The 17,462-nt window shown below is 32.8% G+C and overlaps 1 protein-coding gene, 1 long non-coding RNA gene and 1 other non-coding gene across 4 annotated transcripts; all 3 read right to left on the bottom strand.

Moving 5' to 3' along the window:
* Window positions 1–464: 464 nt before the first annotated feature.
* Window positions 465–2,177, bottom strand: LOC125860390 (GDSL esterase/lipase At4g10955-like). The gene is made up of 2 exons (XM_049540335.1): window positions 2,074–2,177; window positions 465–1,498 (listed from the first exon to the last, which is right to left on the bottom strand). The coding sequence occupies exons 1-2, from the start codon at window positions 2,133–2,135 to the stop codon at window positions 484–486; spliced, it is 1,077 nt and encodes a 358-aa protein (XP_049396292.1). The 5' UTR covers window positions 2,136–2,177; the 3' UTR covers window positions 465–483.
* A 3,327-nt stretch (window positions 2,178–5,504) lies between these two features.
* TRNAA-CGC (transfer RNA alanine (anticodon CGC)) lies at window positions 5,505–5,577 on the bottom strand. Its single transcript has one exon. It is a non-coding gene; the product is annotated as a tRNA-Ala (tRNA).
* Window positions 5,578–10,306: 4,729 nt separating this feature from the next.
* LOC125860396 (uncharacterized) lies at window positions 10,307–13,592 on the bottom strand. Of its 2 annotated transcripts, XR_007445851.1 has the most exons (4): window positions 13,451–13,592; window positions 12,550–12,794; window positions 11,553–11,708; window positions 10,307–10,514 (listed from the first exon to the last, which is right to left on the bottom strand). It is a non-coding gene; the product is annotated as an uncharacterized LOC125860396 (long non-coding RNA). The 2 variants fall into 2 exon arrangements; XR_007445850.1 differs by having other exon boundaries at window positions 10,307–11,708.
* Window positions 13,593–17,462: the final 3,870 nt, after the last annotated feature.

Consider the following 17,462-nt stretch of genomic DNA (forward strand, 5'->3'; position numbering starts at 1 on the left):
TAATAATAATAATAATAAATAAATTTCAAATTTCGATTTTAAAGGACAATTTTTTTTACTAAAATTTCAAAATGACAACAAAAAAATGGAAGAGACCAAAAATACAAAGACACAAGACCCCTCACAGTTTATCCTCAAAAAAATTTTAGCCATTAATAATGTAAAAATAGGAAGGCTCGTGTGAGGCCACACCTTGTAAGGTGCGTGGACTCTCACGCCTTCCTTGGGGCCCTTCCATCAGCCCCCGAGACTAGAGTATTGCGCACCCATTGTAGTTGGTTCCCCATTAGTAATAGTTTGGGCCACATCCCGGCCTAGCTAGTATAGAGAGTGTTCACATCATTACTATTGCCTGAATTGGCATGACCATTCCCTGTTGACTTAGCTTATTCTGAATTGTCGAGACCATTTTTCTTTTCTGTGACTCGAACTTACAATGAATGAGTCTGGGTTCAATGACAATTGATTTCAATTAATCTAATCTTATCGAAACTGGTAGAGTTTATAGTTGCACTGTAAATCTGGCTTCCACCATTGATGTATTCCATGAGCTCTCTTAAAATCTGGAGAAGGACTCGAATTAATAGCAACATACGCACAAGGAAGTAAGTGCGATGGTTCCGATTGATCTTTCCCTATTGCATTCCCAATTATACTTCTTATTGAATTCTGCGTCGCAATTCGTCCAATTTCCCCTTTTCCAATCGCAGCCATTTTCTCTCTGTGTTCGAAATACCCAACGTATTCTGCGCAGATAGGATCTGATGGATTCACAAATAAGTAAGGAATCCACGAAGATAACAGAGTAAACGACTCACTTTTATTTATGGACTTTGATTTGCAACTATTGACAGCACTAGCGAGTCCTGAAGTGAGCACACTGTGAGTAATGCGGATTCCGTGCTTCAATTTCTCGTTCTGTGTGAATTTCTCTATCGGAAGTGATGTGAATGGTGGATTGAAAAGATATGTTTCAAGATGAATTCCTGTTTTCACCATATTCCTTCCGATTAGTAGTGCAATTGAAGAGCCTAATGAATGTCCGGTTAGCCAAATCTCTGAAACCTCGTGATTCTGAACAATGTTCTGTACAACTTGCAAACCAATATGGAAGCGAGAGCAATTGTGGAGATTGTCGCGAATGAGTCTGAGGTCTAATTTGAAGTCCTGTGATCGGTTACCTTTTTTGGCAATTGTGCCTCGAAAGGCAATCACATACTTTGGTGGATTCTGATTCTTATTCTGATTTTGATTGTGAACATCGTCCATTGTTTTGTTGTGGAAATTGGAGTTTGGAAATTTATATTCGTAAATCGCGCCAAAGTATGATTGGTCTTCATTGTCTGCCAAGACTTGGATTAAATGAAAATGGAAGAATTCCCACCATGGTGGAGCAAGGGCATTAAACCCTTGACGATTTTGCTGGCGGTCACGTTCAAGAATGTACACACTTTGTACTAAACTTGCTGCTATGGACCTCCTATGACATGTATTTCTCCTGTGAAAAATGTAAACTTAGTTCAGAATTTTGAAGTTAATCATATAACTTCAAAAGTGAATTCATTTGCATATGACACGGTAAGAGTAAAGCATGAATCATTGTATGGAAAGAGCTGATGCTATTACGTGATTGATCCCGTTCTTTTTAACATATCGTAAGAAAGGATTCTACTTAGAATTACCTATCTATTCCATCGCTTATTGTTCAAATTATGTAACGATGCATTGACCCAATCTCTCAACTAATGGGAGACATTATAACACCTTTGCACGTCCAATCTTTGACAAGGTTAAGTCTATAATCTACGCAATATAAGCACTAAGGTAGATATTGAGGCTAACATATAAATTCAAAATTTGGGCTCAAACCGTTTAAGACAATATAATAAAATTGTTATTCTATTTATTGTTATTTAAGGCGCCTATCAAGTCAATACTGAACAAGTAAAAATGAACGGACATACGATATTTAGAGTAATGTGGACTAAAGGGACACACAAAGTCAAATCCATCGTTTAATCAACGGCAGCAAATGAAGACGAAAATATAAAACGAGATGTGCGTTGATCTTACCAATCAATAGCAGTGAGATGCAATGGTCCAGATAGGCTGAAAATCTCCCTCTCAGAGGCCATCAAAACAAATGAAGCTTTGTGAATTTGCCTTCTCTATTGAACTGAAAAGAAGCAAAAACGCTACGATCAGAGAAATAACAATAACATATTCAGTGTAATTCTATAGATCGAGGTCTGAAGAGGATAGAATGTATGAGACATTCCAATAGATCTTCGGCTCAAGTAAACCCATTCGAAAGAGGAAATATTAAAATGAACAAGATTGTATCAAGAAATTAAAATTCAAGAAATGTATAGACACACACATTACCATATTCAATCATAAATGAAACAACATACTAAAATTAGTTGAAAGCACAAAAAGAAATTGTTACCCATTGAGAGAAGTGCAGAATTGCTAACTATAGAAATGAGGAGAAAAGAGTAGTTGTAATATTTAAGGGGGACTTGAATTAGTCAAAGGTTTTATTATTTATTATTAAACGATAAAAGAGGAAAAAAACAATAATGATTAATGGTCCCTTATTTGTTTGGCCAGATTCAATATGATCCCTTAAATATCCACCTATACAGTTTTGATCTTTTAAGTTTGTCAAAAATGAATGATTTTCTTGTCACATACAAATATTAAACGAATTTTGGCGACTTGATTATCTGAATTGTGAAAAAAATATAGATTTAACCAAGAGGACCATCTAAATAGAAAATAAATACACCTCAAAAAGTTACACTAAATTTCATAAATAGATCGATCAAAAATAACAAAATTGAAAAAACTATGCATCCAAATATAAGTTCATGTTAAGATATTTTTTTACAGTTGCTATTTTAATCCAATAACATGCAGATAATTTTACTTTAATTAGTAGTAATATTATATGGGGGTCAATCTGATTAAATAAAGAGAATGAAGGGTAACATGGCAAATACTGCCTTCTGACTTTGATCATATATTATGCACAAAAAATGTGCCACCGTGCATTTACCTAGAAAAAGATACTCACAAGTGGCTGCCTTTTTATAAATAGAACTTCAGGATCTGTCAACACCAAATTAAACTTAATATATTTTATTTTTTAATTTTAATTTAATATTTAATAGCTGTATTGGAGCCAACTAATCCGAATTGTTGATGCAAAGGGCTCACTCGGTGAAAGCGCTCCTATGGCTACCAAGCTAGATTTTGCCATATCCAAATTAGTTCATAATCGAAACTTAATTAAGAAAGGAGTAGTCTCATCAACTGCACCACTTACTTTATTAGTAAATTTAATCTATCTAAATATTGTTGATCATAAAAGGGCATATATTTTGATGTCAAATTTGCACCTAGTTAATTCTACTTTAATGTATTTCGTTTTCTTAAATGGTTTGATGGGTAATTTATCTATTGTAAAAATGACCTCCTCCAAAGATCTTATCTCTATGTACGTTATTCGAGGTTAAATTTCAAAATAGATATTTAGTCAAGTTTATTTATTATAAAATTAAGAGTAAATTTCACTTTACCTTTCGTAATTATTTTGCGTAGGAAAACAATATCTTTTACATGTCAATTGTCAACGACTCATGAATAAATCGTGTCCACACAATATAGCCTTCCGCTTTAGTGAGATCCGGAATTGGGATAATCACGTACATTTTCTCATCAAATTAAGTCACATAATTATATTGGGGAATTTTCGCTTATAGCCACTCAAAAATAACTTATTTATGTTTCATATCTATAATTTGCTAATTACGATTCGTAACTACATGTTATAATTACAGGGATGAGATATGTGAGTGAGATTGGGAGAGGGAGGAGAGAGGCAAGCAAGAGAGGGTAGAAAGTGGAGAGAGACGAACTGTATATGTATATCTGTCAGATAATTGTATATATGCATGTAACTGGTATACATATGTATTATATATCTGGCGAGCGAGATTGAGAGAGGGAGGAGAGAGGCGAGCGAGAGAGGGTAGAGACTAATTGCATATGTATAATTTGTATGTGTATATGAATAAAAGAGGAGAGAGGCGAGAGAGATGATATTATTATAGCTAAAATTAAGTTGTGAGTCGTAATTAATTCAAACTATAGTCATGTTAGCTAATTAACTAGCATATGTTTGTTCATCCACGTAATTTTCCCTATATTTACTAACAATTTCGAAAAAACCTTTCATCGTTTCATAATTACCGAAAACCAATCTTTGAATGAATGATAATTTATTACTCTAAGGGTGAGTTTGGTACGAAGGAAAATATCTTTAAAAAAATAAGTGAATTTTCTACTTATTTCTTATGTTCAGTAGGTAAGTAAAAATTATTATCCTACAAGTTTTTGTATATAAATTAGATAGACAAATATACCTTGACTCACATGATAATGAGATGTGTTGGAGGGAAAGGAAAAAACAATCAATGTGGAGTGTTTCAAGTTAGCACTAGTTTTTCCACTTTCATTAGCACCTCATTTTAAAGAACATATTTTTTTAGAGAAAAATAGTTTTAAAAATATTTAATCAACCTAACGTGAAAAAATTGAAAAATATTTTATTTCATGCCCTCTATGTAATAGTTTATAAGAAGGTCGATCGACCCGACCTTCTAATTGGTAAAAGTTTATTTGTATAAACCATTGAATTGAAGCTCAAAGTTTCTTTATCCAAAGGGGGAAAAAAAATATAAAGGCCAAAGTGCCCTTTCATTCGCCCTTTTACCTGTCAAAGTTTTGAATTCTGGCATAGAGCGTTGAAATTGTGTTGCACTTATTTTCAGTGGTGTATTGATGAATATGAAAAACTAATTGAATCGACCAAATCTAATAGTATCGAATTAATTTATATTATTTTTATAATAAAATTATAGATTTTTATTTAAGTATATAATCGTCTCAAATAATTGGGATGGTCTTTTTGTTTATAATAAAAATAGAAAATTTTCAAACCAAATCGAACAACTTTATTTTATATATTAACAATATGTTGAATTTAATATATAAGTATATTTTATAATATTTTTCAAATATAAAGATAATTTAGGTTTTAGATACTATGGAGTAGATACTTCATCAAATAATATAGCAAAATTTATGCAAGCACTCCTACTAAATGTTTAAGATCAAACAACACGGTAACAAAGTCTTATATTCTTTACATCTTGTTGAAGAATTGAAGTGCTTCTTCATAAATATACTTGCGACATATTTTTATAATAGTATATTTTGAGGTGATGCTTTAAATTAAAAAACCTCGAAAATTAACCGAATCGTTCCGATATCGAAGAAAAACTGATATGATTGGATTTTTTTTGGTCATACATTATAAAATACTCAAAAAAAAAATGAGTAGATATATTTTTTTTAAAAATAACCGAAACCTTAAAAATTAGTATTTCTTAATTCTTACTACATTTCAATGTTCATACGAATAAAAAAAAACAAAATGGAGGTGCGGGGAATCGAACCCCGTGCCTCTCGCATGCGAAGCGAGCGCTCTACCATATGAGCTACACCCCCACTTGATACAGCTTTGGAACTAGCATTAAATTGTTGTCGTAATTAACAACAATCCAATGTAAAGTAATTAACAACAATCCAATTTCCACAAATTTATTTATTATTTTTAGTACAAAGGTCAAAATATTTATGAAAAGAATTAAAGGCACAATAGTAGATTAGTATGAGACATGCGAATGTTGTAGTTAACATGCACTGTTCGGATGGCTTAGGGATAAGTAGCTTTACTTTGGTATTGGCAGTCTATTGTTGTTCCGAGTGAAGAAATGTTTTACAGATATAACACACCAAATGAATGCACATATATTTCAAAGTAAAAGCAACCTTTGACATTACCAAGTAGAACAATGAAGAGGAAGCAAACCAAGTAAATCAATAGAAAATCAAAGCTTCTTCTTGGAGGTTTTTTCGGATTCAACAAACAAACCAAATTAAAATTAAGTTTTAAGGGAAGCTAGAAATTCAGATTAATTAGCAAAGAAAACATTGAAGAAGACATAAACCCAGCAAATCAAGCCAAAAGGCGCAGCTCCGGTAATTTTTTTTTTTTTTTTTGGCAGATCCAAGAGGCAAGACTTCAAAGAAAACCCACAAAATCAATGAATGAAAACAGAGAACATACCAAAAGCATTGGTAAATATGGAAGTACACGTGGATCTTTTTTGTGGATGTACAAACACATGCGGCAAACATCAAAGAGACAGAGAGAAGAAGGTGAATGAGACTTGAGAGAAAGACAGAGAGAAGAAGGTGGTAGCAATTAAGTGAAATGCAATATTTCAGAATGAGAAAACACACGTGTCTAAGAAAGAAGAAAAGGAGAAGAGAAAATGACAGACATACCCTTTTGAATGTCTGCCAGCAGCAATTGAGGTACCAAATAGGTGTCAACAGAAGAGAGCCTTGAATTTCTTTAAGAATGAAGCTGACGCGTGAGTTGTTGCAATGTTTAAATGTCGCGGAAATCGAAAAGGCAAACAGGTGGGGTTTATTAATAGGTCAAATTATAGGTGAAATGATGAAATTATCCGTGAAATAGAAGTGGCCTTTATTTTTTATCTATTTACAGAAGTTGCCTTAATGCATGTGTAGGGTTTTTACTGATTTCGTCGGATCGAGGTAACTGTCACTTATTTAGAACTAGATGGGCAAGGCCCATGCTTAGCACGGGCCCAACATCTATATTTTCGATATGTTATCAATTTAAAGATGTTTTGCATAGTTATATAGTGATGAAGGATAACTTGTAAAAATTAGAAGAATGAAAATGTAACACATGGAGAAAACATAAAAGTTAAAAATTGAATAGCTCGTATATCTTAATATATTGATGCTAGCAAATTCTATATATAAGTAAATTGCTTGATGTGTACTTCAGTTTACACCTTAGTTCTGCAAATTCTTCACTTTTCATTCGTGTCGGATTTTTCAAAAATACACTACTTTTGACAAATCTGAAACATATCCCGTAGACATTTTTGTTTAAGATAATTTTGAAGAATCCAAACAGCATAGGTTTACACTAAAGAACACATTTTTAGGCATACATAGATAGACACAGAATCCATCCAAGATCTTTGAAGCTCCATCGTTGATCATTTTTCTGTTTCCTTAGAACATAAATATCCATCTCAGTAATATAAAGCTTTAGAGGTCCAACGGAGCTAGAAAAGAGACACATGACAATGATAACTCCACATAGTGTCATAACCCTCTTGGTTAAGCATTTTACAAAAGCAACATATTTTACTATAACCTGCATAATGTGAAAATAAGTAAGATGAGCCTTTCAAATTATGTCTCTCTCATATATATATAAAAGAAGATCTAACCTTTAAGCAAATGTACAGACCTCAAAGGTCGTTCTCTTACCATTTATAGATTAGTTCAGATTTATTTATTCCACATACTTTCAATCATCTGAAATGAAAAGGTTAGACTTCAGCATATCAGGCAATTAATTTCCCTTCTTGGAAGAAAGAAATTTATGAAATCCAGAGGCAAAATCATGAGAATCATATAATTGAACTTGATAGTCAAGTATCACTGAGAAAATTCATTAAAAATAATTATCTTATGTATCAACATGGGTGGAGCATATCTTTTTTTTTAAAAAAACTGTTAAGGTTGAATTCTTAATGATGGCTACCTCCAAAAAAGGGATAATTACAGATTTCCTATCAAATCTATAATCTGATCTATATCATCTATACAAATTTGTTTACACCAAAAAAAGTAGAGATAATATACAATTCCATTTAACTTTGTGGATGGAATTGGATTTAAATGAAAGTGGATCATGTCACTTTCATTTATATGTGTGAAGTAGTTGTAACCATCAACAATAACTTCTATAAACATCTTTGATAGTACAATACTTTTTAACTACAATATGAAAAAGATATAAATATATCACATGGACAAAATACTCAAAATCATTGATATTGTTTTGTGCAGTTCCTAATTCATCACAAGAACATTAAAGTCATCAAACTTCTTTATTATTTTGAAAACATATAAGGAAAAGTTTTGAAATACCTTCCCGAAGAAGGTAAACACCAATCAACTAAAAGAAAATGAAATTAAGAAGAAAGTTAAAAATAAATATTAGTGAGTATTATAGAAGAGAAGCAGTGCATGCATAATGTTCATAATTGCTTCTTGCAGTTTTTGACAAAAGATGACAATACCTGTAGAAGTATGAAGTAATTTCATTAGACGTGCTTAAGCTCAACATCCCCTGGGCGTGAGTCAAATATCAACACATCTGTTAAGAGTATACCTAGAAAGCGCTTTTCTGGAAAAGATAATTGCAGAAGGTGATGAAAATCAAGAATGAATTAGTCAAATACTTTTTTGTTGGCCATCCACACATCAAAGCAATGAACATAGCAATTGCTTTGGCAATTACCACAAAAAAACTGCAAATTAAAGTTAGAGGGCAGAGATCATATATAGAGAGAAATAAAAAGGAAATGGACTTGAAGTAGAATTGCTTATTTTGTGTTATTCTTTATATTGGCAGTTATTACTTATATTTAACATTTGGTTACATATTTAACTCTCCAGTACTATTAGGTTCTAATTAAGTTGTCATATGCAAAATTACTATCTGATTTTCTAGGTTTTTTCTTTTTCTTTTACCGTCAATCAAGTCAATTAATACTTACCTCTTTTGAATTGTAAATATTATACACCATTTAAAACCATTTGAAATAGAATCAAATGGTAGATCGAGGAAATCAATTCCAGATTAACTTCACAACAGATCCACTTCATCTATTCCAAATTAGCTAATGGAGATATTAACTCTTCCGGGAACCAGTAACGCGTAAACCATTTCAAATCAAGACCAATCAATTTCCGAACGGAACGGATTCAAACTTCTCCTAGAATAATTTCCGGTGCGAAATGAAATTCATAGGATATATATAAGTAATTCAAAGGAGAAATAGAAATATTTGATAGGATTCAATTCATTTTAGTAATGAACAAAACTAATAGGATTGATCATGTAACAGAAAAGCTTGAAATTAAAGACAAAAAGCACAAAAGTAGAAAATATTCAATTTGTGAATTTTCATCTTTCAATGGAAGTCTACAACTACTAAGATTCAACAAAAGAAAAAATGACCACCTTGTAATCAAGCAGACCAGCTATAAAGTGCTACGATAAGATATTTCAGAAAGCACTATCATAAAACATTTTAGGGCATCAATGAAACTATCCAATATATATAAAATTGAGTAAGAGATGAGCATACAAACGGACGAATAAATAACGACAAAAATCTTCCAAGTGACTTTGATTTATAATTCATACGATCTGTCATGTATGTAATGTCAAGTTTAAGATCTTAGAGCTAACGGAGGCCTGCACCATAACATATAGTTTTGTTGACATTACATCACAGTTTTACATGTCTCCTATTTTTTAAGTTGACATAATTACATCCCTTCTTTACTTAATATTATAACTTCTTAGCGCCTCAATTATAGTAATGTCTATTGTACATCTTCTTCATCAAGAATACTATATTTGTGAACATTTCTAAATATGCAAAATGAAACTTCAGGGAACAGAGGATCATTTTTATTTATTACAACTTGCTAGCTCTTTGTGTACTTTGTTTTTCACATAAAATGGAATGTACTACAGTAGAAATCCATATAAGAAAAACTAACTAAATTAGCTTTAACAGGAGCTTAGTAACACAGAATAACATGTGTACTGTAATAATAATAAACATGCTCATTTGTTCTAATTCCGTATGCAATTGGATTTTGGAATTCACATAGCAAGGAAAAAAGAAAATCACTTATCTAAATGACAAACCTCACCAAGCATAACACACTGCATAGAGGCTTTTAGAATCGTAGCCTCTATTATTTCTCACGATCATACTAAGATGTAATGTCAAATTCGAATAGTTGTAAAAGTATCTACTAAGATCAACCAACATCATGTGGTTAAAGCAATAGTTGTTTCAGGTAAACTAACACATAGTACAAAATAATTTACTTGTAAATCTGGAACGTTGAGGCAACAAAAGAGCTGGAGTAACCAACATACCATCATTCGGGAACCCAAGAAAATGTTCTTTTTCAATAATCAAATATCTCAAAAAAGGAATATATTTTTTATTATGGAACAACATAAGAACAGTCAAGATTGTGAGGGAAAAAAACAAATATCAACAGTAGGTAGTTCAGAAGACTTACCTTCTTTTCAGCCCTGCGCTTGAAGATTCGAATACAATTGGTACTTTCATTTCCTCCATAAGTAGCAACTTTCTCAAATTCCTCCAACAAATCTTGGCTATCCCTCTTCATCAAAACAATCTTGGCTATCCAAATCCAAATCATGAGACTCTTTAGGAAGAGTCAAATGGAAAGCTCCATCCAATAAGGACCAGTTGAGGTTGGTTAACCCCTGACTATTTAGATGAAAGACCAATACTTTTCAATTGTGATTAGAATGAAAGTGTGTAGCATTTATAATAAATCATGTATGTTATGGGCAAGACATAATGAGAAACTGAAAAGGAACAGATAAATAATTCCAACCCATCCGTATTTTAATATATTGATGCAACTAATGACCCCGTAACATTCCCAACAGAAGTGTGAGCATTCTAAATACCCATTATAAGTATCCTCTTCTTTGCAAAACTAATTTCCAATCATTGCAACTACTGCAGGATATCCAGAGGATTGGAATAATCCAGGAACCATTTGGATAGTCAGATAGTGCTAGAAACTATGGATGTTTGCCCAATATCCAAGTTCAAAAAGAGTTGTGAATAAATTTGTGCTCAATGTTTCCACTCTAGAAAAAACTATTGAATCCATCTTATAGCCTACGTGCCCTGAGATATTTAGGACCAACCCCACAGGATTAGGATCAACTATCAAGTGCTTGTTTCACGATAGTCGATACTTGTGGATTTTCAATTAGCATGCCCACAGATTCCAAGTTTTCTTATCACAACTCAACTCTAACTCAATTGTACTGCATACATAATGATCATAATAAGAAGATTATTATAAGTTGAATCGATAGATTGGGGGATTGATTCCTACTTCATACCGGCAGCCTCGTATTCTTCCATCTTCTGTGGCGCAGCCAGAATTTCAAAAATATGACGCATCAAATTAGCGCAAGGTTCACAACTCTTAACTGCTAGATACACCTTATATTTTGTTGAAAAATATGTATTTGTTGAAGTGGCTAGAAACACTACAACAAATTTCGTGATTATTTATAACGGTTGGCTAAGCAATCTGTAGATAAACAATCACGAAATTTGTTGATGATTTTTTACTGTGTAACAATTTCTTAGTCAATCGTGATAAATGCCGGAACACAAAGTTGTTTAAACAAGTGAAACATTTTCTCCTCTTTGTTAGGATAACAAACTTTTGCAAAGCCACTGCATTCTTTAGTAGAAACCTCAAAAGTTTGAAAAGCTTACAAAAATCTGCTTCAGACCACACCTTCAACTGCGTCATTAGGCAACCGATAATTTTAACATTCTTGAGATTGGAAAACATTATTTGAAATCCAACTCGGCAAATTGATGTGATCTACTTTGGTGAAATATCTTAGCTTAAGCTGGCGGACACAACCTCTGTAAAGCATTGTCCAATTATTAGCTTAGTTGCATAGCTCAACTTTTGAATATAGTCCAAAATAAGGTTTCTGATAACTTAGAAGGGAGATTTTGAAGTCATAAACTATATGTATAGTTGACGGAGCATAAAAAAAATCTCAATCTTTTGTAGTAAACTTTCACCACTTCCATACAACAACAAGTACAAGAGTATATTATGTAATATTAAATAAGCTGCTTGTAAAGTTTTAAAATATTATAAAGTCAAGATCCAACATCAAGCATTTAGAGTTCTTTACACATCCATGGATATAAAAATCATGTATCACCTCTATGCAACCATAAGAAACATAAAAAAGAAAGAAGAGGAGTTGGGATAACAATATTGTACCTATATCTTAATACATGAATCATCTATGTTCAATTAAGGAGAACTAATCAACCTGGTGATATAGTATACTTATGCTATTATTAGGTTCTTAAAAGAACAATAAGATATATTATATTTGGAAAGTATGAAAAGAACTGAAAGATTTATTGAGTTGATTGACTCTACCTTTTGCCTCTTAGGGTTTTTTTCTTTAAATCTTCCATTCATTTTTTGGTACTGAATTTGAAGTAGAGAGTAGAAAAGGAATGCTAGAGAAATTGGGATTTGGGAGTGGTGGAAGGCCAAAGGAGAGACGAAGAATAATCGAGAACCAGAAATACAGTATACTTATGCACATGTTAACAGTACTACAAGCTTTGAGAAACCCCGTCAAGTTACTACACTTATACTATTATTAGTTTATTATAAGAAAATCAAGTGCATCTAGTATAACCACTCTCAAACTTATGCATAGTTAAATTGGTGTACCTCAAAAAGTAAATCGCTTGCCACTTCATGGAGAAGCTTGGAGTCGAAAACATTAAGAACTTGACCACCAGTATATCCTTTTCCCGAGATGAACCTTGCACCATATCAAATAGCCAAAGCATAATTGGAATACATAATAGCAAAATGTGATCAAAGAATTAATCCACTTTCCAGCCTTTCATTTGAATCTGAACGGTGATCTTTAATTAGGGTCTCGTTATAGTTAGCCACAACTTGCTTCTCACCTGTAAACGATGCAACCCCAGGAGGAAACAAGATACATATCATCTACTAGTGGTTATTTTCCGAAAAGAGAGTGAAACAAAGATTGTTTTACTCCAAATATAACTTTCATTAGAGCATGGGCATCACAATAATTTTAAACATATGACATGAGCCAATTATTTGTTCAACCACCATTGCTACCTTGGCATAAGCATCTTTTTCACGGGACACCATCCTATATAGGATGTGGAGCATCACTCCACCAAAAATGGCATTCAAGCCAGTGTTTGAGCACCTAACACTTACCTTGACAATGCATATCCACACAAGTATTTGTTAACTCTACCCACTAACCTTAAGAAAGAAATTACCTATAGTGTTTTTTAACTCCACTGAACCATTCAAAAGTAATATGTTGTTCAGTTTTTGGGACACAAGAAAATAGCTTCTTATGTTTTTTCAAAAGAACAACCAAAAGAAAGTAATAACTTTTATTAACGAATACATACATATACCCAAAAGGAAAACAACAACTAAAACAGAGTATTGAAACAACATAAGATAAATACCCTTATTTTCAGAGAATAAAATTCAGTTCATCCCAAAGGGGATGAAAATGATTAAAAAAAAATGGAATTAATAAATAAAATATAATGAAAGAAGATTTAAAGCTTACGGAGCAAGAAGATTGATGGTGATGGAATCTGCCCTTTTCTTTTTGGATTTTCTGTTAAACACCTCATAGGTATGGCATCCATTTTCAACGATTGGGCTTCAGCTTCAGCGATAGCTTGTAGGCACCAACAATTAGAAGTAAATATACCCAATTTGAGCACAAAGGAGTAAGAAGAAAGAGAACAGAGATTTAAAGGCTGTAGAGAAACAGAAAACAGTAAAGAACAGATGGATCGCCCTAGAGATTTCGCGTAAACGATAAAGAAATACCTGCGCAGGTCATCCGAAACAAACAGAAATGTTGAGCAAACCTTGAGAGAGAAATTTAAGGCTGTAGACAAAACGAAAACAGTAAAGAACAGATGGATTCGGCATTGAAGAGTTCAGAAGTAGAAAAAAGAAGTACCTGCGCAGGTCATCGGAGAGAAATAGAAATCTTCAGCAAAGGTTGAGAGACAGATTTAAAGGTTGTAGACAAAGAGAAAACAATAAAGAAGAGATGGAGTCGCCATTGAAATTTCGCTAAAACCATGAAGAAGAACCTGCGCAGGTCGTCGGAGACAAACAAAAATCTTCAGCAAAGCTTCAGAGAGATGTAGACAAACAGAAAAGAGTAAAGACCAGCTCGATTCGCCATTGAAGAGTTGAGAAGTAGAAAGAAGACTCGAGAGGGAGAGAAATTAGGGTTAGAAATTTGAGAAACTTCTAGACAAAGTGAAAGGAAAATGAGAGAGCGCTTTATTCATGTACAATTAGTACTACGTTTAGTACAATCAAAAGATGCAGTGTTGGTCCTCTAAATGTACAATTAGTACTGCCTTTAGTACAATGAGCAGATACAGTGTTGGTCCTTTTAAATGTACAATTAGTACTGCCTTTGGTACAATGAGCAGATGCAGTGTTGGTCTTTTTTAAGTGCCACTTCTAAATAAGGGTAATGATATTAAAAAATATTATTTTACTATATTTAATAAATTTTTATTTTCAATATGATAACACTCCTTTATAGAAATGAAGAGAGGATTATCATATTTAAAATTCACAAAATTTAAAAGATATTTTTAGTATATTATACCATCCTTTTAACTTTTATAACAAGATTAAAAAAAAATAGATCTAATGTTAAAGTTTGTGTCAAACTAAGCTAAGAACTAGAAGTAGTAAAAATTGATGTATAGTGCCATTTCTTTTTTTCATTATAATTTAATATGGTTTATACGAATAATACAAATGTATCGCGTTCAGGTTCTAGGTGAGATGATGGAGAAAAAATGAAGGGAATTTTTTTAAAATGTCAAAATTTTGACATTTAATAGGATCCTTTAGCCACACTTTCAATATTTATTTAAAATATCAATATTTTAGTTTGTTATGTATTGTTTGATTTGCAAGAATACAATTATTTAATAACAGAAAGGAGAAAAATCAGGGGAGATAATATTTTATTAAAAAGAACACATCACTTAAAATTATCATCAGTTACAATTTCAAAGAATCAACTTTCTCATTTTATATGATCGCCTTTATTTATTAAGTTTAAAATTGAAAAAATCAAGGATAATATCTTTTAAATTTGTGATATTAAAAATTTCAAGATAATTTGTTACTCTCTCTGTCCCAATTTATGTTGCTTTGAAATAGCTAGGGGATGGAATAATTAGTTACTTTCTATGTTCTGATTTATATTGCTCATTATGTTTTTGTGTATTTTAAAAAAAGGCATATTATAAATTATAATATCTATCAATAAATTTTTTTAAAAAAATGATTTATCGTTACACGAAAATAATCGATAAATATTGTTATGTTTGGCATAATATGAAAGATGGCGGCTAAGCTAGCAAGCAGAGTTCTATCGAACACCACATTGTTATTATCAAACATGGTTGGCCCTCAATAAGAGACCACATTTTTTGGGCATGAATTAGCTTATGCTGCTCCTACAGTGTTTGGACTCCCTCATGTTAGTATATGAAAGGAAAAACCCTTTTGGCTAAAAAATTTGGTCAGAATAGTATTTTTTTTATGATATTTTACTTTTTTAAATATTTTTACCCTTTTAACTTTAATATCTTTTAACTAAAAAATGAAAAAAAGATCAGTTTATTTTAAAATAACAAAATATTATAGATTTTTTAAATTTGTGGCCAAATTTTCTGGTCAATTAACATTACTCTAAAATATACTATTACTCCCTTTAATTTTGCTTTGTTTGGAAAGGTGATTTTCGAATTCGGTATGATTGCAGTGAAACGACCTGTTCCCGTCGTTACAGAAAAGCCAACGGGGAAAGAATTGGGGCCGGAAAAACTTTTTGTAGTAACTTGGGATTTCCTAGCCTAGTTCATATTTGGACGAAATCGGAGTCACGTGAGACTAGGAAAATATGGTAATAAATGAGAGATTTAATAATGAATTTGATTACATGGGTAGATAGCTAAGACGTTAAGGAACCCGTGCGACTTTACGGAATCGAATTCGGATGAGTACAACTCCCGAAACTGACCTTAGCATGAACGGGTAGTTTCTAAGTGTCATGGGTTGAAGGTGTGTTGTGAAATGAGAGTTTAAAACTCAACTTTCGACTCTTTATTTCCGTACAAGCCGCCAGGGCGGGAATTATTCCGCTAGAGCGGGGACGCTATGGCGGGATGGGGCCGTCATAGCGGGCCAGTTGCGACTTAAGTCAGAAATAAACTCCAAAAACGTTAATATTCTGCAATTTTCGTTCTTGAGAGCTCGTAGGCGAACTAGGGCAAGTTCGTAATAATTTTCCACCTCTTCTAGCACTAAAGGTAAGTTTTTATTCCCCTAATCCGTTTTTCGATCCGTAAAACTTGGATTCTTGGTTAATTACTATTGGGGGAGGGTTTTTGGACTGAATTGGATGGTGAGAAAAATCCCCTAGTTGCACCTTAGGATCATGGGTTTGATCTTAGGTTATTAGGTTTGCTATAATCCAGGTAATTAGACAGTAATTATTGATCTGTATGTTATATTAATTGTTTGTAGACCTAGAACAAGCAGAAAGAATCCGTAAATGGAAAAATCAAGTGTCTTAAGAGGATTCAAGCTTGGTTTCGAGGTAGATGATGATTTGATTTCTTGTTTGTGCGATGTATGTTGGTAATTGCTTCATTGTAATGCATGTATGTATATGAATGAAGCTTTGTTCATCAAACCTAATGAGATGAGTGTGCATGAATAAATGTATGCCATGATTTAACACTTGATTGTATGAGAATGTACATATGAGTGTGATTGTGATTGTGGTTGTGTTGAATGGATCGGGTGTCACGTTCTGACACACTAACTTGGATCGGGTGCCACCTTTCGGGGCATATATTGGATCGGGTGTCACGTTCTGACACACTAACATGGATCGGGTGTCACGTTCCAACGCATTTATTGGATCGGGTGTCATGTTCGACACATTAATTGGGATTGGGTGCCACGTTCCGATACACTAACAATTTGGGTATGGGTTCCATGAGAGGACCATTGAATTGTCATATTTACTTGTTATTGAGAATGTGGAATTGTACATTGCTCTTGAAATGATAATTGTGTTTATATTCAGTATATGTCGTGTTTACTTTGTTGTGACTGCTTATATATATTTCGCTTAATGGGATAGTCGTGTGATCCTACAAATACACTGTGGTTGTGTGCTGATACTGCACTTGCTCGTTCTTTATTGAGTACATAGCATCTTCAGGTGGCTATTGATAGACCTCAATTAGGAGATCAGTGATCGAGATCGAATTTCAAGGGTGAGTCAGTTCTTTTAGGCTGCAACGAAATCCTTCATTTTTGTTTAGTCCATTCTCTTAGGAAAAACTCATTTCTTTGTATTCCTTTCGTGCTATGACTTGAATCCAATTGGTATCTAGGTGATACAAATTTGTATCTGAATCTCTTTACTTTATTTCGCATCTGGTTAGTAATTGAGTTGTAAAGGTGGAAAACTGTCTTTGGAAACAAACATGTTTCCCCGATTCGATGTGGGCATG

This window comes from Solanum stenotomum, chromosome 3 (assembly GCF_019186545.1).
Source record: "Solanum stenotomum isolate F172 chromosome 3, ASM1918654v1, whole genome shotgun sequence".
NCBI lineage: Eukaryota > Viridiplantae > Streptophyta > Magnoliopsida > Solanales > Solanaceae > Solanum > Solanum stenotomum.

Coding starts and splice junctions, on each gene's coding strand:
- LOC125860390 (XM_049540335.1), bottom strand. CDS start 2,135: ATGGCCTCTGAGAGGGAGATTTTCAGCCTATCTGGACCATTGCATCTC. Junction 1,499..2,073: donor CATCTCACTGCTATTGATTG/GTAAGATCAACG, acceptor CATTTTTCACAG/GAGAAATACATGTCATAGGA.